The sequence below is a fragment of the Vitis vinifera genome, chromosome 9, assembly GCF_030704535.1.
Source record: "Vitis vinifera cultivar Pinot Noir 40024 chromosome 9, ASM3070453v1".
Classification (NCBI taxonomy): Eukaryota; Viridiplantae; Streptophyta; class Magnoliopsida; order Vitales; family Vitaceae; genus Vitis; species Vitis vinifera.
The window spans coordinates 4751874-4775320 of NC_081813.1; the positions used below are offsets into that span (position 1 = coordinate 4751874).

Below are 23447 nucleotides of genomic sequence, written 5' to 3' on the forward strand. Positions count from 1 at the left end.
TAAAATATAATCAACATTTAGCAATAATCCATATCAAATAATTTTAATTAAAAAAAAAAAAAAAAAACCCCAAAAGAGGGGAGGAGAGGTGGGTTTTGTAATATTTTGTATATAGCTTCTTCAATTTTGGTAGGGTTGCAGCAGATAAACGCCACCACTTCCCCACACTGTCTCTCCTTTTTTCGCAGCCCTCATCGGCCTAAACCCCTCTTTCTCTCAATATCTCTATCTCACTTATCTGCTCTTTCTCTCTCAGCCCCAAAAATGGGTGCTTCGCTTCCTCCCAAAGAAGCCAATCTCTTCAAACTCATCGTTGTAAGCTCCGATTCTCTCCGTATCTCCCTTTCAGCGCTTGTTTTTATATATATACGGACACATACATCGCTGTCTCTTTGTTTTTTATTTTTTTTATTTTCTCCCTTACTAAATCGACTTTCTGAAGCCCTCGATTTTATTCCGATTGTTTTCCGTTTGGTTTCCGGGAAATCGGATGATAATGAAAGGAAAATTTAAGCCACAGATTTTGTATTGTTTTGGGTATTTAATAAAAATGGAAGAATCAAGTCAACTGAGTTTTTTCTGATTGTTTTGGTTTGGGCTTTTGGGTTTTTGGGTTTTTTTTGGTCGTGAAGTTGAAAACTTGAAGCGGGGTTTGTTTTGAGATTGTGTTTGTTTGATTTCATTGGCAAGTGAACTGGGGCTGGGTGCTTCTTTGTCAGCAACTGGATGTTGATGTAGGGTTTGGATCTGCGTTTTTGGTACTGGATTAAGCGTCGAGAATTGGGTGGTGTTTGAAGGGTTTTGTTTTTGTCTTTGTTATGATTGTTTTCATTTTACCCGAAGTTGTGGATTGATCGTTGTGTGCTTGTCATTGCACTGACATGCGGTTTGGTTGGTTTCCGAGAAAATGGAGGAAATGGAAAGAATCTATGAATGCTGGTTCTATGTTTTATGTCGTCTTGGATAGAAAAAACTAACCTATCAATAAGAAGGAAATTACCTATGATTGTTTTTTTGCTTGAGAGCCCGAAAAGTGACCATTGTGTAATTTCACTGACTTGCAATGAGTAAAAGGGTAGAAAGATAAAATAAGGAGTCCTGTGTTTTATGCTATTTTTGATTGAAGAAACTAGATAATCAATATGACTATCCAACTGTATTGTCCCCAGTTTGAATGGAAGTTAACCTTTATTGGTTCCCAAACGATAAAAGAATATGTATTCAATTTTTTTGCTCTGTTGCTTTCTATCCTTGGAAAAATGGTGCTGCAAGACTTCCAGCAACATTGTAAGGGAAGTTTAAGTGTGAATTCTGAATTGCAGCATTCATGTGGCTATTTTATCATCAACCATTTCTATTGTTTTTTTTCTTTCCTTGCATGCATCCTCGTAGGGTTTTTTTTATTGGCAAACAAGAAAAACATGTATTAAAAGCAACTAAAAGAAGGCGTAGCATGGTACACATGAAGTCTACAAAAATGGTTAGTTGCGATCAAGAAAAGGAACAAAACAGGGTTTGCGTTGTTTTCATTAATTGAGTTAGTTTCTGTGAGATTCCTTATCTCCCTCTCTCTCTCTCTCTATATATATGTGTGTGCGTGTATGTATGTATATATATGTATACACTCATATATGTATATATATTTTTAACTACATTCTAAGTATGCAGTAGTGAAATGAAGTCTCATTTTAGTTATTTTCATTTGTTTTTTAAATAAAAATGTAATGGTTAACAAAAGTCTTTTGAGCCCTTTCTATTCAGTCTAGAATTTGTCTGTTCTGGTTGAGTTTGACTTATGTGCCTGTCTCCAGTATCATGGTTGGTGGACCAACAGAAACTGTGGGTCCTATTCGATATAGTTTCTCCTGTTTACTGGGGTTGCACCTTCCCTTTCTTGACACCTTTCATATTTTGCCTATAAAAGATATGAATCCTTGATATCTTTGCTCAGTGATTGTTGCATGTCATCCTGCAGAAATCATATGAAACTAAACAGTATAAGAAGGGATTGAAGGCAGCAGATGCTATATTGAAAAAGTTTCCAGATCATGGAGGTATGTGCAACTTCATGCATTTCTAGTTTTGTCGCCATATTGATGTATGAATATCGATCTAAGCTTTTCTCCATGCTTAGTTTTTATACACTCCTTTTGCTTGTATAATTGAAACTGAGTGATTAGGGAAAATTTTGGTGAACAGTCATGGGAAGGAGTAACTAGATGGTGAATGGACCAAAAATAAATTCCAAATGTACTTGAAATTCTGTAGGAATGTAGTCATACTATATGGAATCCACGGTGTTATAGGCTGTTAAAAAATTCTGAAGCGGTAGACAAGTCCAGTTTATATAGCAATTATCATAGACGAGTCTCACCAGAGTTGCAACTCCATGTTGGAAGTTAACTCGAGTCTAACTTGGTCTAAAAGACCTGTTGCCTGAAATCTGAACCAACCTGGCTTCTAACTCAAGATTCCCTACCCAAGCTCATTTTAGGTTAAATGGGTTTGCGCAGGCCATATGCTAAGCAGTCTAGATTTGCTTGGAGTAGCTTAAAGTTATGTGGGTTGGATAAGTTGGGGCTAGTTTGTGTTGAGTTTGCATGAAAAGTTACATAGTATTACCATTTATTTGAGTTTCTCTTGAGAATAGCAATACAGAGGGTAGCTTTCTACTTTTTTTTCGTTGGCAATATATAACTAAGAAGTACAAAGGCAATGACAATGGAGTTTCTTGGCCATTGGAAAGTGAGAGCTGGAGAGGAAGGGATTTGTTAGGTTTCTTTCTTTGGGAAACTGTAATGGAGAAGACAACAGTGATAAAATACAGCTCCTAGGGTGTAGTTTGGTGGGTAAAAAATGAGACATGGACAAAAGAAACCTCATTCAATTTTCTTCCCAGAAAAGTATGGTTAAGAATTGATGTTAGGCAAAACTAATGCAGCCCTACAATAAAAAATAATGGAATCTCGCCTTGGAAAGAGGAAGAAAGAAATAGACAAGCCTTAGAGTCTCACTAGGCCCCCTAGAAATTTCACATACATGAGAAAAAATCGGGAATCTTATCATTGAGGTTTGTAAATAAGTAAAGGTTTGTTAACATCTCCATTTCTTGAACAATCTTGGGGAGTTTTGAATAGAATAGGAAATAAAGATGGTGATGGATGTCCTAACCGTGTGGTTTGGCAGCTAGAGAACGAGAAATAAAGTGGAAAAGGAGTTTTTGAAAAATTATAGCATAAATCAATGATTTTTTTATTTTATTTTATTTATTTGACAAACTAGTATTATGATAAAAGGTTAATTCCTTTTATCTAGTTTTCTAAATGCTCCGATCACCTTGTTGTTGATCTCAATCAACTTAGCTTTTTTCAAATCAAAATATCCCTATTAACCTTAAGTACCGCCTTCTTAATTGCCCTTGTTTTCTTCTTGGAAGTTGACTCCCTAACATTCCAACTAAAATTTATCTCAATGGGAGCTTTAAAACACCTTAACAATCCCAATGAAACCCCATACTATGGGAGTGAGACTCTGCATGCATTTTAAGGCCTTCCTATGTCTGAGGGTCTTCACTCATATAGAAATTTGGAAGTTTCCTCATTTGGGTCCTGATATAGAAATTGCCATCTATTTCATGACTCAAATATAACTTGCAAATGTTCTTGTTTTGTGAGGAAGAAAGGTGCCGAAGTTGTTACCTCATGTAGTAACATTCCCAAAAGGGTTGGTTTAGGGGAAATCTGTCCACCTTGGAGAAGTTGGAGTATCTGATATAACCAAGTCTTTACCTAATCAAGACTAAATAAAGTTCCTGGGATTCTTGGTAGGGTAAAAAATACTTGAGAAGGGATTTTACTTATAATTTGAGGACAATTCATGCTCGGGGATGGAGGGAAATGAAAATGCGTTTTTCTTCCCATAAGATAACGAATGCCCGTAGATGGAGAAACTGGTTGGCCAAGGGAGGTGCCAGTAGTTGGGACGTTTGCTGATGCTATTAGGAAAGATGTAGGAGTGGCAAAAGATGCTGTTTGGTTGCAGCTGGAGGAAATTGAGGTTCACAGTAGAGAGGAGCTTTTTAGACGATGTTTGGTTGGGTGGTTTGGGGAGAGTCCTTAGCCTCTTCTTGAGTTGTCCTTGCTGAAACCCTGTCTACTCAATCTTTTTGTATGTGAAAGGGGGGATGAAGATTTCTACTTTTGGGGGTGCCCTATTGTTGTTTGAGTTCGAAGATCTCGTTGAGGCAGAGAGGGTGTTTACAAAAGGTTCAAGAAGGGTTAAGGAGAACTTGTTGCACTTGGTTAAAAGGATGCCGGAGGTAGGCTGTTTGCTTAAAGGGGGGTTGATCAAGAAGATGTGGGTAAGGGTTTTGGGTCTTCCTCTGCATTTGTGGAGCAGGGAGGTGATAAAGAAGATATGGAATGTTTGTGGAGGGTTCATTGCCATGGATGAGGACACTACGCGCATGACCATTCTTCAATGGGCAAGGATCCTGGTCAAGTTTGTTGGGAAAACTTTGCCTGGGGAGTTGCATGTGGTAATAGGCAGTGCTAGCTTCTCGTTTAAGTTGTGGTGGGAAGCACCACCCTGTTTTTCACGAGTGGTGCCGAGAAGTTGTAGCAGCGAGCATGGCTTGTTGGAGGACAGGAATGATGGGGCGGGTGGCTCACGCACTAGCTTTGATGTGGAGAACATAGTTTTAAAAGGCTCAAAGCGCACCTAAGGCTCGAACTTTAGTGAAGTGAGGCGCACCCTAATTTACATATATTTTTCCTTTATTTTTTCTTCATCTTCTTCGTCTTTTTCACTTCTCCATTGCACGGCTGAGGCTAGGGCAAAATTTGGGAAAGTTGTCGGGTTGAAAACAACCAGAAAAGGGGGCTGGAAGGGAAAACAAGGCCAAAATGACGTCATTTTGGCCTGTTCTTTTTAAAATAAAAAGGGCCAAAACGATGTCGTTTTGGTCCCACAAAAAATGTAAAAAATTAGGGCTTCTCTCTGCCCCCTGCAATCCGATGCCAAAGAAGAAGGAGAAGGAGAGGGAGAAGGAGGAGGTAGGGGATCAAGGCGCACTTGTGGACCATGTCGCGCCTAAGCGGTGCCTTCGTGAAGGGGAGTCGCGCCGCCCGGAGCCTAGGCGCGCCTTTCACAACTATGTTGGAGAAGTCTTTGCAACCTTTGCTGACTAGGGATGGGGACATACAATGTTTGTACGAGAGGTAGGTGATAAGAGACGCCACAACAATCGAGGTAATTGCAGAAGGAGGGGATGTTGATGATGGCGACGAGAGGGTTATAATTGTTACAAATGGGAGATATTTGGTTGAGTTGGAGGTCAACAAGGGTTTAAGCGGGTGGGCTTTTGGGCCACATCCTTTGGGCTATCGGGGGGTGGGGGAGGAGGTCCAAGTCGCAAAAATTGTGGACCTGGCCCATGTGGAGTCTGTCAACGAAGGAGGGGCCTCTTTTAGACTGGGTCCGGCCCAAGTCTCCTTAAGTTGCCAAAAGGGAGTGGATTCAAGGGAAAGAAACTATTCTAGGGTTCCTGATGGAGTTTTGGTGGGATCGGGGGGGCTTTTCCCTATTATTGAGGATCGAGAGTCGTCTTAAGGGGGCAACGAAACTATAGTGATTGAGAGAAGGGAAGGAGGGGACAACGGAACTGTTGTGGCCTTGGAGCTTTTTCTTGTGGCCGTGGAAAGGATTGAGGGGAGTGGTGAGGGTGTGTGCCTTGACTCTTTAGTGTCCTTAGAGGATTCTCGGGTAGCAATCATGGAAGAAGCCTTTTTGGCGGAGGCAAATTGACACCCTTTTGCTACGATCTCTTTTTTGGAATCCACGACACAAGATGGGGCCTTGAAGGTGATGAAGGGGTCGTCAATTTTGGAGGCCGGGGCTGAGTGGGTGGACCCTCCAAGGGTTGCGGGCTTAGGTGGCGTGGAAGAGAGGGGGGAGTTTGTGTGCCTTCCTAGAGGTTTTGTCGAGTTGTCCAACTGTTTGGGGATGCCAATTTCGGGCTATGAAAAGGAAATTAGTTGTCTTCTTAGAAAATTGGAATTGAAGAAAAGCGAGGGGGTTAAGGTGTTCGGGGGAAGGAGAAAATCCTTGTTCTCTTCTCGGTTGGGGAAGGAAATCCGAAGGCTCGAGTGTTCCGTCAATTACAATAGTGCACTATCCATAGAAAAAGGAAAAAGGAAGAGTGTGGGGTCTTAGGGGAAGGGGCTCTGCAAGTCTTTGGGGTGTTTTTTGTTAAGGGTTTTTCTTGTTGCTTCAGGTAGAAGGTTTTTTGCTTTAGGTCTGTGGGGTGTTTTTTGTTTGGGGCCTTTTGAGGTTTTTTTGGTCTCCCAACCCTTTGGGTGTTGGGTGTTGGTGGGAAGGTGGGTTTTAGTTCTTCCCTTTTTCTTTTCTTGCTTGCCTTTGTATACTCTGTGTGTCCTCTTTGCGCCTTTTTGCAAGTACTTTTAATACATTTTGCTTATTTACTTATAAAAAAAAAAAATGAAATTGGTTGGCCAAGGTTAACGTGAATGGCAGTTGGCTCACGAAGGAGAATGAAATTAGAGATGGTGTGGTTGGGGTTTTTTAGAACCTTTCGACCAAGGAAGGGTAATGGAGACCTAACATTGGAGGCTTGACTTTTGAGAGACTAGGAGGTTGTGCAGTTGCAAGGTTGGGGCTCCCATTTTTAGAATAAGAGGTTTTTGCTACTCACTCAGACCTAGGCAAGGAAAAAACACTAGGTCTAGATGGGTTTAGTTGGGAGTTTGTGAACGAAGGGGTGATGGGTTTTTTTAGCGAAAATGTGGGTTTTGTTGGGGGGGGGAGGATTTGTCAAGTCTTTGAATGCTATTTTTTTTTTGTTCTAATTTTGAAGAAAAGTGGTGTCGAATACTTGAGAGATTTTAGGCTAATTAGCCTTGTGGGCAACCTCTATAAGCTATTTGGCTAAGGTTTTAGTCAATAGACTTAAGAAGGTAATGGGTAAAGTAATCTTTGAATTCCAAAATGCTTTTGTTGAGGGTAGATAAATTTTGGATGCAACTTTGATTGCTAATGAGGTTGTTGATTCAAGGCTGAAATGTAGTGAATGTGATGTTCTTTGTAAGCTTGACAATGAGAAGGCGTGTGATAATTTAAATTGGAATTTCTTGCTGTCAATGTTGAGGAAGATGGGCTTTGGGGAGAAGTCGATTTAATGCATAAATTGGTGCATCTCAACAAAAAAATTTTCTGTTCTTGTCAATGGAACCCCGTCTGGTTTTTTTTTCAAGTACTAGGGGTTGGAGACAGGGGGACCCCCTCTCTCCCTATTTATTCGTGATTGCTATGGAGGCTTTTAGTTGTCAATCCAAAGGATGAAAAATTCTTTTGTTTATAATTTGTGGTCTTGGTCTAAGGTGCCTATGGATATGGGCCCTAGGTCTCTTGCTAGCTTTTTTGATTGGCTAGGTTCTAATCGAGGGCAAGTGATGTTTTTTGTTTCTCTCCCTCTCCCACTTGGGTGAGCCTTTGGGTGGCCAGTGTATATTTCCTATATACTTTGGGAGGCTGTTCTGGCATTTCCTTTTTTTATATATATACTCTCTTACCTATCCAAAAAAAAAGAATTAATTGGTTCATTGTATGAGAAGAAAATTTTCTTATAGGAACAATGGTCTTCATCTTTATCAACAGGAAAAACATTTGAGACAATAACAAAGTTATTTTGATAGGAGAAATGGAATACATTGAGGTAGGGATCCTACTAGATTTTTCTGTTGGTGAGTGATTTGAGTATTTGTAGTTATTAAGAAGGTATTTTACTTTTATTTTTGTTGTGGATGTGATCAATGCAGTAAAGTAAATAAAAATTGTATGTTATGCATCCTTTCTTTTACATCGTTGAAACTATTGTATCATCTGATTCTGTGATTTTGTAACTTTCATGGGAAGGTATTTATGATCTGCATTTTTCCTTTCTTTGTTACTAGAAACTTTGTCAATGAAGGGATTGACTTTGAATTGCATGGATCGCAAATCAGAAGCATATGAACTTGTCCGGTTAGGACTAAAGGTTGGATGTCCTTTTCAAGCCTTTTAGCTTAAAGTATGGTTGGTTTCTCAACATTGTTTGTCCTTCTTAAAGAGGTATTATAAACCTTAAATTCTTGTCTTAATGCAGAATGACCTCAAAAGCCATGTTTGCTGGCATGTCTATGGTCTCCTTTACCGATCAGACCGAGAATACAGGGAGGCGATCAAATGTTATCGGAATGCCCTGAAGATTGATCCAGATAACATTGAAATACTACGGGACCTCTCCCTCTTGCAGGTGAATTTGTATTATGTGCTGAACTTTCCTCTGTTATTGTCATTTGCAGCCCATAAATCAGGAGAGAATATCTCGACATCATCCATTCCCATATATCTTTTGTATCAAGGACAGTGATTTTTGTATTAATATTTCAAATTTGACTTGACATGAAAAACCCAAAATAAGTTTTGTCATTAGTATTGGTGCATGTTTTATTTTTAGGAGAGGAGGACTAAATAGGAGCATCCCTGTTGCCTAGGCTACTAATAACATTGAAACTATGGATTCTGCCCTGGTTTTGTTTTACTTGTTTTAATATATTTGTAAACATATATTGGATCCGGATGGGCTGAAAAGTTTTAGGTGAATTTTATTAACGTCCATTCTGTGTAATGGTGGCAAAATCCAATAACCATAGCTCAGAAAGTAGTCGATGAGATTGCAAATGAATGTTGTGCTGTTACAACTTCCGTGTCGTTTTATTCCAGTGTGCCTTTTATATCATCTACTTCTTATCAAGCCTTTCTTGTGAAAATTTGATTACCTTATTGGTTTATGTAGCTGTTCCTCTTTTGTCTGTTAATAGTGCCTTTTTATCTTCCGTTGTACAGGCACAAATGCGGGACTTGGCAGGTTTTGTTGAAACAAGACAGCAACTTCTGACTCTGAAACCAAATCATCGGATGAATTGGATAGGATTTGCGGTTGCTCATCATTTAAACTCAAAGTATGCTTTGATCCTTGGATATTGACAATTCTTAACATTTAGCAAATGTTGATTTTTGTTGCCCTTTTTACTTTTATGTCTGTTGTAGATAGAAGGAGATATAAAATAATTTATCTGCTGTATTAAACAAGTAGTTTGGTTCTTTTCTGACCCTTCCTATTAGTCAACTTCATAAAAAAAATCACATAATTTGGCGTCGGCCTTATTCTGTTATGTGCCAAATTTTATTTTTATCAAAAGGTCATATATATTTGAAAAACTATTTAATTGGAGCTCCTGTAGAAAAGTTGCTTCTGTTCAGTATATGATTACAGAATTTTAACCTTTTTTGTTATCATTTGACCTTTGTTGAGAGCATTATAATAACTAGGTTATGAGCTTTGCCAAACTACTAATTCAATATTAATGCAGAAATTAGAATCAGCATCTTTTCTGTCGTTGTTGGGAGCAAAAATTTTACTTATTTTTTATTTTTTATTTATTAGGAATCTGTGGTATATATCTTCATTTTGATGTGGCCTATTAAAAAATAAATAAAAATCTCCATTTTGATGCGTGTTGTTTGAACTGTGTCTTTTGAAGTTGCTAAATTCCATAAATCAAACTGACATAAATAACTGGTGAACAACAGTTTTTGGATAATTTTTTTTCTGAGAAGATATACTTCTGTGGTTTTTGTGTGATTATTTTTTTCTCAAAGATACTGTTCAGAAAAGAGGATGGACCTTGGCAAATAGATGTTTTATGTGTCTTGAGAATGAGGAGACCATAGACCATCTTCTTCTTCACTGTTCAAAAACAAGGGTCCTATAGGAGTTACTCTTTACTTTGTTTGGGGTGTCTTGGGAGCCGCCCTCTTCAGTTAGAGAGACTCTCCTTAGCTGGCGTGGTTTTTTTGTGGGCAAAAAGCGCAAGAAGGTGTGAAGAGCTGCTCCTCTTTATATATTTTGGACGGTTTGGAAGGCGAGAAATAGATTGGCTTTCAAGGATGATATGTTGTCAATTCAAAGATTGAAATACTCTTTTATTCTTTCTCTTTGGGCTGAAACAAAATTGTTCATAGTTGATAGCCCTCTAACTATAGCTAATTTTATCGATTGGATGGGCTCTAACTAGGGTTGTATTTAGGGGCTTTTTGTTTTACTTAGCGCTTTCTTGAAGGAGGGTGTATAGGTTTGTGTATCTTGAGCCGCCTTCTTGGTGTCTCTTTCTTTTTTAATACAATCTCTTTTACCTATCAAAAAAAAATTTTTATTGATTGGTTGGGATCCTATTAAGGTTGTTTTTTGGGCTAGCTGGATGTTTTTCTCCTTTTTTTTCTTTGGCCTTTTTGGTGGTGGGTGTATAGGTTTGTATACCTTGAGTCGTTTTTTTGGCGTCTCTTTATATATGAAATTCTCTTTACTTATCAATTTTTTTTTTCTCAAAGATTTTATGCACAGCTGAAACAAAAACCACTAGTCAACTTAAGAAAGATAAACAATGTGGTGAACTGAAATGAACTCATATAAATGTTTGGAAGAATGATGCTTATGAGAGAGAGAGAGAGCGAAGGCGATCCTGCGAGAGAAGGCGGAGAGGGGGAAAGTAGGGCGGAAAATCGTGGGAAGAGGAGGCGAAGTAGCTTCGTGGTGGAATCAAAGATGTTTGAAGTAGTAGCTGAAGAGAGAAATGGTAGGAGTCATGCCATTATCTCGGAAAGTAAGGGAGGGATAGTTTCTTGGGTTCGGCTGGGACCGGCGAGTGTGGGGTTACTCATAGAGGGACTGAACCAGTGCGCGAAGGATGGGAAAGATGGGAGACGGGAGAAGGGATGGAAAGAAAAAGGGAGGCTTTACTCCCTGGTGAGAGAGGCTAACAGGGCCGGTAGTTTTGTTCGATTAGGGGTGACGGACATGGAGAAAAGGCGATTCGGTATCTGTATACCGAAAGGGAAAGGGGAAAAGGGAGGATGGGCTTCTATGGTGGAATCCCTGTTGTGGGTAGGGTTTCGGAGCGAAGAAGAGGTAATTGATCAAGGGGTAGGGAACTCCGGGAGGTCGTATCTGGAAGTGGTCAGGGGATCAGAACCCAGGAATATCCCAAGGGCAAGAATAGAGATTAAAGAGGAGGAGATACGAAATAATGTGTGTAGACTAAAGCACTGTCTGATCGCTAAATGGAACCCTAAATCAGCGCGTGAAGAGGAATTAGCGAGTCTGGGATGGACAACAGCTAAGACGTGGGGGTTGAAAGGCAGATTAGGCCTGGCTAGAATGGGAAAGGGCTGTGCTTTGCTGGAATTTGAGATGGCGGAAGAAGCCAAGAGGGTTCTTGCTGTGGGGGTGAGAGCAGTCGGAGGGATCCAACTGGGCTTGGAGATGTGGAGCCCGAGTTATGGATGCTGTACAGAGGATAAAGAAAGAAATGATGCTTGGGTGAGGATCCTGGGCCTTCCTATTTCGCTGTGGGTGCCGTCGGTCCTGAGGAGAGTGGGGGAAGAGTGCGGCGGATTCTTAGGCGTCGACCCTCTAACGGAAAAGAAAGAGGATCTGGAGTGGGCAAGGATTCAGGTAAAAAGGACCGGAGGGGCTTTGCCGTGTTCAATGGAGATCGGGGTGGAAGGGGAGATATACACCGTCTCTTTGTGGTGGGAGATCCCGCCTGCAATAAGGAAAAACAGGGATGGCCAGCAGAGAAGGGAGGTTAGGGATGATGCTGATCCACGCGCGGGATGGCGTGTGGGAGAGAAATCGGGCGCTGGAACCGAGGAACAGCGCCGGTCAGAGGAAGTGACAGGGGAGCAGGTGGGAGGAGAGGGGGGGGATGGGTTTGAAATTTGGACCCCTAACGGGTGGGTGGCCCGTCAGAGATATGGACCCGGGGGCGATGGGGCGGGTTCGTCTGGAGCGGGGCTTGACGCTGTGGGCTGGAAGCGGGACTGTGGGCTAGAGTCGCAAGGCCCGATTCCCTTAAAAGGGGATGCTTGGGCTGTAGATGGAGTAGGGTGCGGGCCGGCCGAGGGAGGGGCTCTCAAAGGGCTGGAATTTCTTTCACATGGGCCTACTATCTTGGTTGGGGATCATTTGGGCCAAAGGCAATTTAAAAGCATGGGTATAGGTTCTGAAGTGGATTTGGGCCTAAGGATAGAAATGGAGTTCATCAAGTGTCGAGAGAAGGAGACTTGGGACAAGCAGACGCCGGCTCTCCAGTGGTCCATGGCCGACAGAGAAATCATGGACAAAGCCTGCAGGTACGGGTCCTATCCTAATTTAAAGGTTGGGGTCTCCCTTTCTCCTTCTTCTTCTCTTTTTGGTCGGACTCCGTTGAGGGAGCCTTGCGACCATTCGGGGGTTCTAAGGGCGAGCCGACAGAGTAATATCTTGGTCGAAGGTGCTGATACAGGGGGGGATAGAGCGAGGAGAGAGGGTTGCTGGAATCTGGTTGCGATTGACTGTGAGGCTATAGAGGGTCAAAACCCGGATTGGACCCCAGCCGTGTCTGGGCCCCAAGCTCAAAGGAGCGAGAAGGAGTCTGATTGGGAGGAAAGCAGCTTGGCCAAGTTTAGCAAGCTGCTGGGATTCTCAATAGAAGGATTGGAGAGGGAGATTTTGGACTTTTTGTCCAAAATCAGGAAACGACGGGAAAGGATACATAGCAAAGGGCTACTGGAGAAAACAAAATTTGAGAGGGAACTCAAAAGGTTGGAATGCTCAGTCAAATACAAGGGGAAGGAAAAGAAGAATGGCCTTTTGAAAAGCAGAGGGGGTCAATTACTGTTGGGTTAATGAATCTCAAGTTAATGAGTTGGAACGTGAGGGGTGCAAATGACGTTAATAAAAGAAGGATTGTTAAGTCTGTGGTTAGAAAACAGAAGGTGGATTTGGTGTGTATCCAGGAGACAAAAATCCAGTCAATGACTGATGGGGTGGTGAAAAGTTTAGGGGTGGGGAGATTCTTAGATTGGAGAACTCTTGAAGCTACTGGAGCAGCTGGAGGTGTGTTGGTTTGTTGGGATAAAAGGTCCTTGGAGTTGCTGGAGTGGGAGGAGGGCCAATTCTCAGTCTCTTGTAAATTTAGGACTGTGGAGAATGGGACAGTCTGGGTATTCACGGGGGTATATGGCCCCTTCAACAAAAAGGATAGGGAGTGTCTCTGGGAAGAGCTTGGAGCAGTCAGAGGCCTTTGGGGTGACCCTTGGTGTGTAGGGGGTGATTTTAACGTCACCTTAGCTCAAGGGGAGAGAAGCAGGCAAGGGAGGGTGACTCCAGCTATGAGGAGGTTTGCTCAGGTTATGGATGACCTGGAGCTTATTGACCTTCCTCTTCGAGGGGGTTCTTTCACGTGGAGTGGGGGGCTCTATAACCAAGCTTGGGCTAGACTAGATAGGTTTTTGGTTTCTCCTAGATGGCTTGATCAGTTCAGCAATGTGACACAGAAGAGATTATCTCGGCCTATCTCAGATCATTTCCCAATCACAATTGAGGGGGGTGGCAAAAGAAGAGGCCCTTCACCTTTCAAGTTCGAGAATATGTGGCTGAGAGTGGAAGGATTTAAGGACCTCTTGAGGAGTTGGTGGCAGGGGATGGTGGTCAGTGGTAGGGCTAGCTATAAGCTGGCAACAAAGCTGAAGGGGATGAAGGAAAAACTAAAAGTCTGGAATAGGGAGGTGTTTGGGAATTTGGAGACTAATAAAATGGTTGCTTTACAGCAAGTGGACCATTGGGACCAGGTGGAAAGTGAGAGGAGACTGACTGAGGAGGAATTTGCAAGAAAGAAAGAAGCAAAAGATGGCTATGCTAAATGGGTCAAGATGGATGAGATCCACTGGCGACAACTATCAAGGGAGTTGTGGCTAAGAGAAGGGGATAAAAATACGGGGTATTTTCATCGAATGGCGAATGCACACCGAAGAAGGCATACTATGGAAAGAGTGAAAATCAGTGGGGTCTGGCTGTCAAAGGAGAGTACAGTTAGGACCGGAATTGTAGACGCCTTTCATCGATTACTAACGGAAGACTCGGAGTGGAAGGCAGACATAGGGGGTGTTAATCTGAATCGGATTAGCCAGCAAGAGGCGGACACCTTGGAGCTGCCATTTACGGAAGAGGAGGTCCATTCCGCTATAAGAGGTATGAATGGGGACAAGGCTCCGGGTCCGGATGGCTTTACCGGTGCTTTTTGGCAATTCTGTTGGGAGTTTGTGAAGGAGGAGGTTATGGAAATGTTCAAAGAATTCCATGAACATAAGACCTTCCTAAAGAGTCTCAATGCCACGTTTTTGGTTCTGATCCCCAAGAAAGGAGGAGCGGAGGAGCTGGGGGACTTCAGGCCGATCAGCCTGTTGGGTGGATTATACAAACTCTTGGTTAAGGTGCTGGCCAATAGGATTAAAAACGTGATTGGTGGAGTGATTTCCTTAGACCAGAACGCGTTTGTCTCGGGTAGGCAGATTTTGGACGCGTCCTTAATCGCAAATGAGGTGATTGACTCATGGAAAAAAGAGGGAAAGAAGGGCCTGATCTGTAAGCTTGATATTGAAAAGGCGTATGATAGCGTCAATTGGCATTTTTTGATGAGGGTAATGGAGAAAATGGGATTTGGGACTAAATGGAGGGAGTGGATATGGAGCTGTATATCGACCACCAAGTTCTCAGTTTTAGTAAATGGGGAGCCAGCCGGGTTTTTCCCCAGCTCTAAGGGGCTTCGACAAGGAGACCCTCTATCCCCATATTTGTTTATCATGGGAATGGAGGTGCTGAGTGCTCTTATCCGGAGGGCTGTGGAAGGGGGCTGCATCACGAGATGTAGGATGCAGAGGGGTAGGGGGCAGGCTGTTAGTATATCTCATCTCCTCTTTGCGGACGATGCAATAATTTTTTGTGAAGCTAAGAAAGACGATATGATTTTTTTGAGTTGGACTTTATGCTGGTTTGAAGCCGCTTCCGGGCTTAGGATTAATTTGGCTAAGAGCGAAATTATTCCGGTGGGGGAGGTGGATGAGATCCTTGAGATGGCTGTGGAGCTGGGCTGCAAGGTGGGTCAGCTGCCTTCAACCTACCTGGGGCTGCCTCTGGGCGCGCCTAATAAAGCGGGTTATGTGTGGGATGGGGTGGAAGAAAGGATGAGGTGGAAACTAGCCCTATGGAAGCGGCAATACTTGTCTAAGGGGGGTAGAATCACCCTCATAAAGAGCACATTGGCTAGCATGCCTTTATACCAGCTGTCCCTATTTCGTATGCCCAAGGGAGTGGCGAGAAGACTTGAAAAACTGCAAAGGGACTTCTTGTGGGGAGGGGGAAGCACGGAAAGAAAAGCTCATCTAGTCAGTTGGGAGAAGGTGTGTGTGACCAAAGAGAAAGGGGGGCTTGGCTTGAGGAAAATAGTCCAGTTAAACAAAGCCCTTCTTGGAAAATGGGTTTGGAGATTTGCTCGTGCCAGGGATGGAATGTGGAAACGTGTACTTGTAGCAAAATACGGGCAAGAGGATTTTGGGTGGAGAACTAAAAAAGCAAATGGGGCATTTGGGGTGGGGCTTTGGAAGGAGATTATGAAAGAAGCAGATTGGTGTTGGAATAATATGACTTTTAAGGTGGGAAAAGGCACTAAAATCAGGTTTTGGAAGGACACTTGGTGTGGGGATGTGGAGCTGGCCCGGAGATTCCCTCAACTCTTCAGTGTGGCTGCCCAAAAAGGTGCCACTGTGGGGGACTTATGGGACTAGAATGCTGGCCAAGGCGAGTGGAACCTAAGGTTCTTGAGAAGTTTCAATGATTGGGAGCTGCCCTTGGTTGAAGAACTGTTGCATATCCTAAGGAATCAAAGAATTAATTTGGAGGAGGATTTGGCAGTGTGGAAGGGGGGTAAAAATGGGCAGTTTGGTGTCACGGATGCGTATGGACTATTGACCAACCATAGTACTATTCTGTTCCCCAAAAAGGGCATTTGGGTGGAGAATGTGCCTTCCAAGTTAGCGTTTTTTGCGTGGGAAGCTACTTGGGGGAGGATCCTTACTATTGATAAGCTCTAAAAGAGAGGATGGCAAATCCCTAACCGGTGTTACTTATGCGGTAGTGATGAGGAAAATGTTAGTCATCTTCTTATACATTGTACAGTGGCTAGTGTGCTGTGGGGGATGACTCTTAGTCTGTTTGGAGCCCAGTGGGTCTTTCCAGAAACTGTAAAGGAGGTGATTACCAGCTGGAAGGGTTCCTTTGTGGGCAAAAAGAGGAAGAGAATATGGAGATCCATACCGTTGTTTATTTTTTGGACGATGTGGAAGGAAAGGAATAGATTAGCATTTAGGGGAGGGGAGCTAGCTATACAGAAAATTAAGTATTCTTTTGTCTGTAATATGTGGGGGTGGGCAAAATTGTATAATGGTGCGGAGTCCCGGTCCCTTATAGGTTTCCTGGAGTGGATAGCCTCCAGTTGAGGGCTGGTGGGTTTTTGTTGTTCTCGTTTTTGTTGTTGTTGTGTGGCCTTTGTCGCCTTGTATACTCCCTGTATGCTTTGCGGCGTTTGCCTTTGCTTATATATTGATGTTTATTTATCGAAAAATATAAATGCTTGGAAGAAAGAGAAAACCAGGGAAAATACGGAATGAAAATATCTTAGAGCTGATTGGTAGCAGAAATGAGAACGGTTCTTTATTTGAAAAAGAAGGAAATGTAAATAACACAAAACATGGTGACAAGTTTTTAAAAGTTGTTTTTGCTGACATCCTTATTTTTGGAAAATGTCAAAATGTTGTTTTTTATGCGTTTTAAAAAATGTAGGTTCTTTAACAGTTGAAAATGATCCAAAAACATGCATTTTTTTTTTGTCGGGAAAACATGCAATTTTTTTTAATTGGAAAAACATGCATGGTCAGTGCTTTCATTTTTGAAGATGATAGTGTTTCCATTTCAGCTACGAAACAAGCTTTGTAGTTCTAGTATGAAGAAAGAAGGAAGCAAGCTATATTTTGGATATCCAGATTGTCATGCATGCGTGTTTACATGTTTCATGTGTGTATGTGCATGTGTATGCTAGTTTCTGTGCATGTGTTTCTGTTGCTAGGTGCTTTGCTAGTAAATTCTATTTCTCCTATATATATGATTTTGTGTGTGTGTGTATATTATGTTTGATGAAGGTGTAGACCTTGGCTATGTTTTCCTTAGCCATGGCACATTAACATTTCCTCCAGGTATGAGTTATTAACATCCACATTGGGTTTTATTTTATTTTTTATTTTTTAGAATTATGTATTTGTATTTATTTTTTGGGTTTGCTCCTTCCAATTACATCCAAAAAATAGAACTCAAACTTTTGCTTTTCTGTAAATGTACTTTGGGACTATTAAGAGTTTTTCACTTTAAATGAAGGGATATTTTTCCTTCTCATGGTAAAAAAGGCTGGATTTGAGAGTCTTTAGACAAATGGATTGAAAAGGAAATGAGTATAGCCATTTTGGTTCTCAAACAGAACAAATTATGCCCTGTCTATGCCAACAAGGTCAAGTAACCATGGACATGTTTTCAATTTTACTTGCATTCTAGTCATAGAAGTTGTGGAAACTCAACAATAGAAAGTATTATCTACCAAGGGTGGCTGAAAACCGATATAAAATTCAATACCTTGCATGAAGTCATGCTTATATGTTGAATGAAATTCATTAAGAAAAACTAGTTTGGGAGATTCCAAGGTCAAAACAGGCAGGTGGCTACAACTGCAAAAAGGAAAACACAGAAGATCACAAACCGCCATCACCATTAACATGATGACCACAACAGGACCTTGGCCACAACAGCAGTCTAGAACCATGGTTGCAATATACATTTATTTGTTCTTAACTTCACTATACTGAACCATGTAATCCTTTGGCATATAGTTTCTTGCAAGCAGTTGATATGATATTCATAATGGTTGCTTGCATGCTTAAATTACTCTGAACTTGTTTTTGTTTTCTAGTACACAAAATTGCTCTGAACTAGGAAACAAAACACATCTATCTTGCATATTTTTATTATGCATTTATTTGATCAGAAAAATGACTCTGAACTGGTAAACAAACTACATGTATCTTGCATGGTTTTGTTTTCCTTCATGCTCCAAAGCAGTTTGATAGTTGGATTTTAGTAAATAAAGATGACATGCTCTTTCTTTTTAGGTTTTGGGTTGGTTGTTTACTCTTGCTTTATTTGTTATTAGTGGTGCAAAAGCAATTGAAATCCTTGAAGCATATGAAGGGACATTAGAAGATGATTATCCTCCAGAAAATGAACGCTGCGAGCATGGGGAAATGCTTTTATACAAGGTAATTGCTTTGACGTGCAGTGCATATATTTGCACTTCTCATTCAGACTATGCTTGGGAGTTTTTTTAATAGTGATATGCATTTGTTGTTGTATAGATTTCCTTATTAGAGGAGTGCGGCTTTATTCAGAGAGCTTATGAGGAGTTGCTGAAGAAAGAGTTTAAAATTGTAAGTGCATATTATATTTATCAGTGCAAATAGCTGTCTAGTTGGACCTTTTAACTTCCTAATTCTAGGACTTAGTCACTGATTAGTTTTGTTTTCATGCCTTTCTAGGTGGATAAATTAGCTGTCAAGGAGCAACTTGTTTCTCTTTTTGTGAAGCTTGATTGCCTAGAAGAAGGTGATAAATTGTACAGGGCATTACTTTCCATGAATCCTGACAATTACAGGTGATTATCTTTTGAAAATTATGGTTGAATAGTAGTACAAATGATATGCATGTATTAACTCTATAGCCATATTCCAATAAATTTGTGATTAGAAGAAAAAAGATGCTTTTCTATTTTCTCCTTGTTGATGGCTTTGTTATTAGCACAACTACAAAGCACTCCTATGTAAACTTCCGATGTTGATGACTTCATTATAGATATCAAGCATAAAGTGCTAATCAGAGGCAATCGATTTGATTTTTATACACTAATTTTCAGGGTGAATGCTGTCTCTGGGTCCCTCCAACCATATTTATTGTTATGAATTTTCTTCATTGGTCTATCAGATGTCATTTTAGTGTATGAACCCTTTTATATATGCATTACTATATAACTGTTTGGATTGCCTTGGTTGGGGTGTAGTGGGCTATAATTTGTGCAGCTAAATTCAAAACCCCTAGGAGCTTGAGATTATGCTTGAATGATGACGATGGATCACAGTTTCCATATTTGAAGTTTCAATCTAAGAACAAAATTAGCCGAATGCCATACATGAATGAATTTTAAAAAGATATGCAAATAATTCAACTTCATTCTGATTGTAATATTTGTGATTCTCTTTCTGTACTTATAGTTGTATTAATGCCTGTATTATTTTGATTTTTGTTTCTAATTTTCTGAAATGAACTAATTTTTTCTCTCTCTCTCTTCAGATATTATGAAGGCCTGCAAAAGTGTGTTGGACTTTTTTCAGAGAATGGTCTGTATTCTCCTGATGAAATTGATCGTTTAGATGCCTTGTACAAATCGCTTGGACAGGAATATCGTTGGTCATCTGCTGTTAAGGTTTACTCCCCCCTTATGCTCCCTCATGGATCCTTTACCTTTTTGACTTTCTTTTGTCTAGAAAATTTTTATGCAGCTTGATGCGCGGGCAATGTGAAGAAAATGTTCTCAAGAACTAACTAATAGATGAGCTGCTCTCCTGAGGGTGTGAGGGTGCTACGAAGTGCACGACTTTAGTTATTGAGACAAATTCTATGTTACGTGCTCTCATGAAGATATGGATGAGTCTTATCAATTCATGTATACATAAATATAGGGATGACAATATGGTTAAATATGATTACTAGAAAGCTTTGATGGTTGGGTTGGTGTTGAGCTACTTTCAAATGAGGGGAGAAATAATCTATCTCAAATGACATGGTTTAAGTTCAAACTGTTTAAACTTCATTGACCTTTCTAAATATGTTGTAAAAGATTTTATTTTAGCAATGGTATGTCATTAAACTTTCAGGCTATTTTTTGGAGTTGGAGATATGCCTCTAAAAGAGAAGCTTTTTGGAAATAGGTTATTCAAAGAAAATATGGAGAGGGAGAAGGGGTTGGAGTTTATGCATTGTGAAAGGTGGGTATGAGGTTGGGTTATGGAAAGTAATGAGAAAGGGGTGGGACCTTTTCAGCAGTAGAGCATCCTTTGAGCTTTTGGGACTGCATTAGAATGTCTATTGGGGATTTTTCCTTGTTATTGTTAGACTTTGTGAATTGATTAGGCTCTGTGTTGGGCATTGTTGCTTGTTTTTGTGCCTTTGTGCTGTTTTTTTGGGGCCCTTTTGGCTTCTATGTATACATTGTGCATACCTTCATGCTTTTTCTTTTGTTGATAATACAATATTCCCTCCTTTTTTTTTTTTTTGATGGATAAGAATATTAATATATTAAAAAGGAATGCCAAAAGAGCGACTGATGGTATACCGAATATTCATACCAACAGAAAAATGATACAACATCCTTTGAGGTGGGTGATGGGTGGAAGGTGAAGTTTTGGGAGGGTAGATGGTGTGGGGAGGAACCCTTATATGTGTATTTTCAAATTTGTGTATGCTTAAGTTTTGTATAAAGAGTCTTGGGTATAGGATATTTAGGAAGAGTGAGGGGACGGGTGAAATTGGAATCCTTGTTTCACTAGACACTTGATCATTTGGGAGCTGGGCGATCTAGATATTTTTTTTCTCAAGATTGCTAGGAAAATCTGTGACGAAGGAATAGAAGGATAAGGTGGTGTTGATGGACTCAAGGAATGGTGTCTTTTTGGTCAAATCTCTATATTCTATGGTGGAATTAGGATGCTCATTTCTTTTCTTGGAGAGCATTATTTGGACTTGTGGGTCATGTCTAAAGGGAGGGTTTTTTTTTTTTTTTGGTGTGTTCTTGGGAAGCTAGTTTGGGCGTAGGTATTGACCTGAGATCAACTTTAGAGACGAGGATAGTCATTGGCCAACATATGTTACCTATGTAAAAGCAAAGTGGAATCAATTTATCAAATTTTACTTCATTGTTTCAAAGCCAATGTGTTATGATAGCTTATGTCCTCTTTATTGGTGTCCTATGGGTCCTTTGTTCTTTGGTTAGGGAGACTCTCTTAAGTTAGCATAACTTTCTTTTTTTTTTTTGATAGGTGAAAAAGGATATATATTAGTTAGCATGACTTATTTATGGGAAGAAAATGCAAGAAGGTTTAGAGAGCCATCCCGTTGTTATTTTTTGGACAATTTGGAAGGAAACGAACAGAAAAACATTTAAAAACGCAGAGCAACCAGTTCAATCGTTGAAGACCTCCTTCTTGAGAGGCTTGTTGTCATGGGTTAGGATGTGCATAAGAGAAGGACTAATGCCTTTAGTTGATTTTGTAGATTGGGTGTGATCTAGATGAGGGAGGGCATCACTTTTTGTTTTCCCTCCTCCAAGCTATGGCTTTTGATATCCTTTGTACATGACTTGTATACCTTGGTGTATAGTTTTTAGTTATAAATATATTCTTTATAATTCTTACTTATCAAAAAAAAAAAAGTTCTTTATAATTCTCTTTGCTTACTTGTCAAAAAAAGAAAAAAGATATTTATCGTTATTAGTATTATGTGTAGTTTCTTTGAGCAATATAATGAACTCTTTAAGACTTACACTTTATTTTCTGTTTTTCTTTTCCTTCTAGAGAATACCGCTTGATTTTCTACAAGGTGAAAAATTCCGGGAGGCAGCTGATAACTATATTAGGCCTCTGCTAACCAAGGTATCTACAGTTCCTTGTTTGTGTTACTTTGACTGTTTAGCTTCGATTTAAAGAAATAAGACTTACATTTTTGCTTTTTGGTGCATGTAGGGAGTTCCTTCATTGTTCTCCGATCTTTCTCCTTTGTATGATCACCCTAATAAGGTTAGTGCAAATTTTCCATTGATTTTCTTATGTAACTCAGAAATTCCAGTGAGGATTTATTATTTTGTGTTGTTTGGCAGGAGCTTTCGTTCAATACCACATGTTGTGTAAATTATACTTGCAGACATTAATTATATATATATATATATATATATATGTATGTATGTATGTATGTATGTATGTATGTATGTATGTATTTATATTTATTTATTTATTTATTTGTTTGTTTCTGTTATACAGGCAGACATTCTGGAGCAACTGATTCTTGAGCTGGAGCATTCAGTTAGGACAACCGGGGGATACCCTGGGAGGTAATATATGATTAGGAAATTTATTAAGAAGTTTTCTGTGCATGAAAATAATAAAAAAGATAAGATTGAGATTACAAGTTTTTTGCCTATAAAAAAGGATAGATGCAACTGCAATTGTCTCTTCTCATTTGAATGTATTCTTGTTATAAATCAAATTGTAGATTTAATATATCCATAAGCATTTATAGTTAGTATCTAAGATTTTGTTAACATGCTTTGAAATGTTTATCATTATTTATATCATAAGTCTGATAAACATGTTTGTCTAAAATATTTAATTTCCCCTCAAGGAATGGAAATCATCAGTTTGCTGATGGTGTGATTATTTTTGGAGTTAGTTCTAAGCAGAACAGAGCTCAAGAGTCTGGGGCACTTTCATTTTTATTTTTTAAGTTGGCTTTTGGTGATAGGGTTAGTGTATGATAATCCCCTTTGAAGGGAAGGGGGCATAATCTTTGTTGATGAGAGGACTTGATCATCAAGTAAGGTGGTTGGGCTCAAGTCTAGTCACGGGTGTGTGATTAATCTTGAGAAAATTTTGATTTTTCATATTATACGAGTGTGATTTGTTTGCTAGACTTTATGTTTTTTCTTATTGTACACATGTGTAGCATCCTACTTATCCTGCCATATACATGTCCTACCTTTTTAGGATTTGTTGTGTTGGTGTGTCCTTGAAGGGTCATGTTTTGTCTAATTTCTATATCTTTGTCAGTTCTACATATCCAAGAAATATATCTTTCAGATAATGCTCCAAATGATCTAGCTTCTTTGTCCCCCTCTAGTGGGAAGCCCATATTTGGATGATTTCAGTGAAGGTATCATATGGTTTGAGGGAGGACTTAGCCAAGGGATGGAAGAAGGAAGTTACGGAGGAGGATGAAGAGGACAGTGGAGCGCACAAGGTTGGTGCATGGGAGACTTTATCTTCTTTTGGTGGACTTGTGGGGGCTCTAGCTTCAGATGGTATAAGGAGGGGCATGGAGGCTGCTGAAAGGTTGGTAGAATATATCACTGTGCCCATCCTTCTTCAAGGCTCAATTTGAGTGCTGGTGGAAAGAGCATATATGAGGCACATAGCTATTTAAAAAAGGGTCAAGGGTTGTTAGGCTTGTAAAGGAAAGAGCCCAGATTTAGATATTATGGGTTCTAAGCACATTTTGTTGTTCTGTTTTTTGGTTGGGTGATTTTCAATAGAATATGTGGTTTAAGAAAGTAGGGGATGGCTTATCAGAGCAGGGACAGTTGGATTTT

At 40.2% G+C, this 23447-nt stretch overlaps 1 protein-coding gene across 3 annotated transcripts in view; it reads left to right on the forward strand.

Annotated features, from left to right (window-relative positions):
* Positions 1-117: 117 nt before the first annotated feature.
* Positions 118-23447, forward strand: part of LOC100263412 (N-terminal acetyltransferase A complex auxiliary subunit NAA15) — a 45337-nt gene continuing 22007 nt past the window's right edge. For all 3 annotated transcript variants that reach the window (XM_002284846.5, XM_010656406.3, XM_010656407.3), the window contains exons 1-12: positions 118-315; positions 1976-2054; positions 7971-8053; positions 8162-8311; positions 8905-9020; positions 18192-18297; positions 18394-18465; positions 18574-18689; positions 19382-19514; positions 21661-21738; positions 21829-21882; positions 22123-22193. In XM_002284846.5, coding sequence (XP_002284882.1) covers positions 265-315; positions 1976-2054; positions 7971-8053; positions 8162-8311; positions 8905-9020; positions 18192-18297; positions 18394-18465; positions 18574-18689; positions 19382-19514; positions 21661-21738; positions 21829-21882; positions 22123-22193 — 1109 coding nt within the window. In that variant the 5' untranslated portion in view covers positions 118-264. The remainder of the gene's footprint in view (positions 316-1975; positions 2055-7970; positions 8054-8161; positions 8312-8904; positions 9021-18191; positions 18298-18393; positions 18466-18573; positions 18690-19381; positions 19515-21660; positions 21739-21828; positions 21883-22122; positions 22194-23447) is intronic.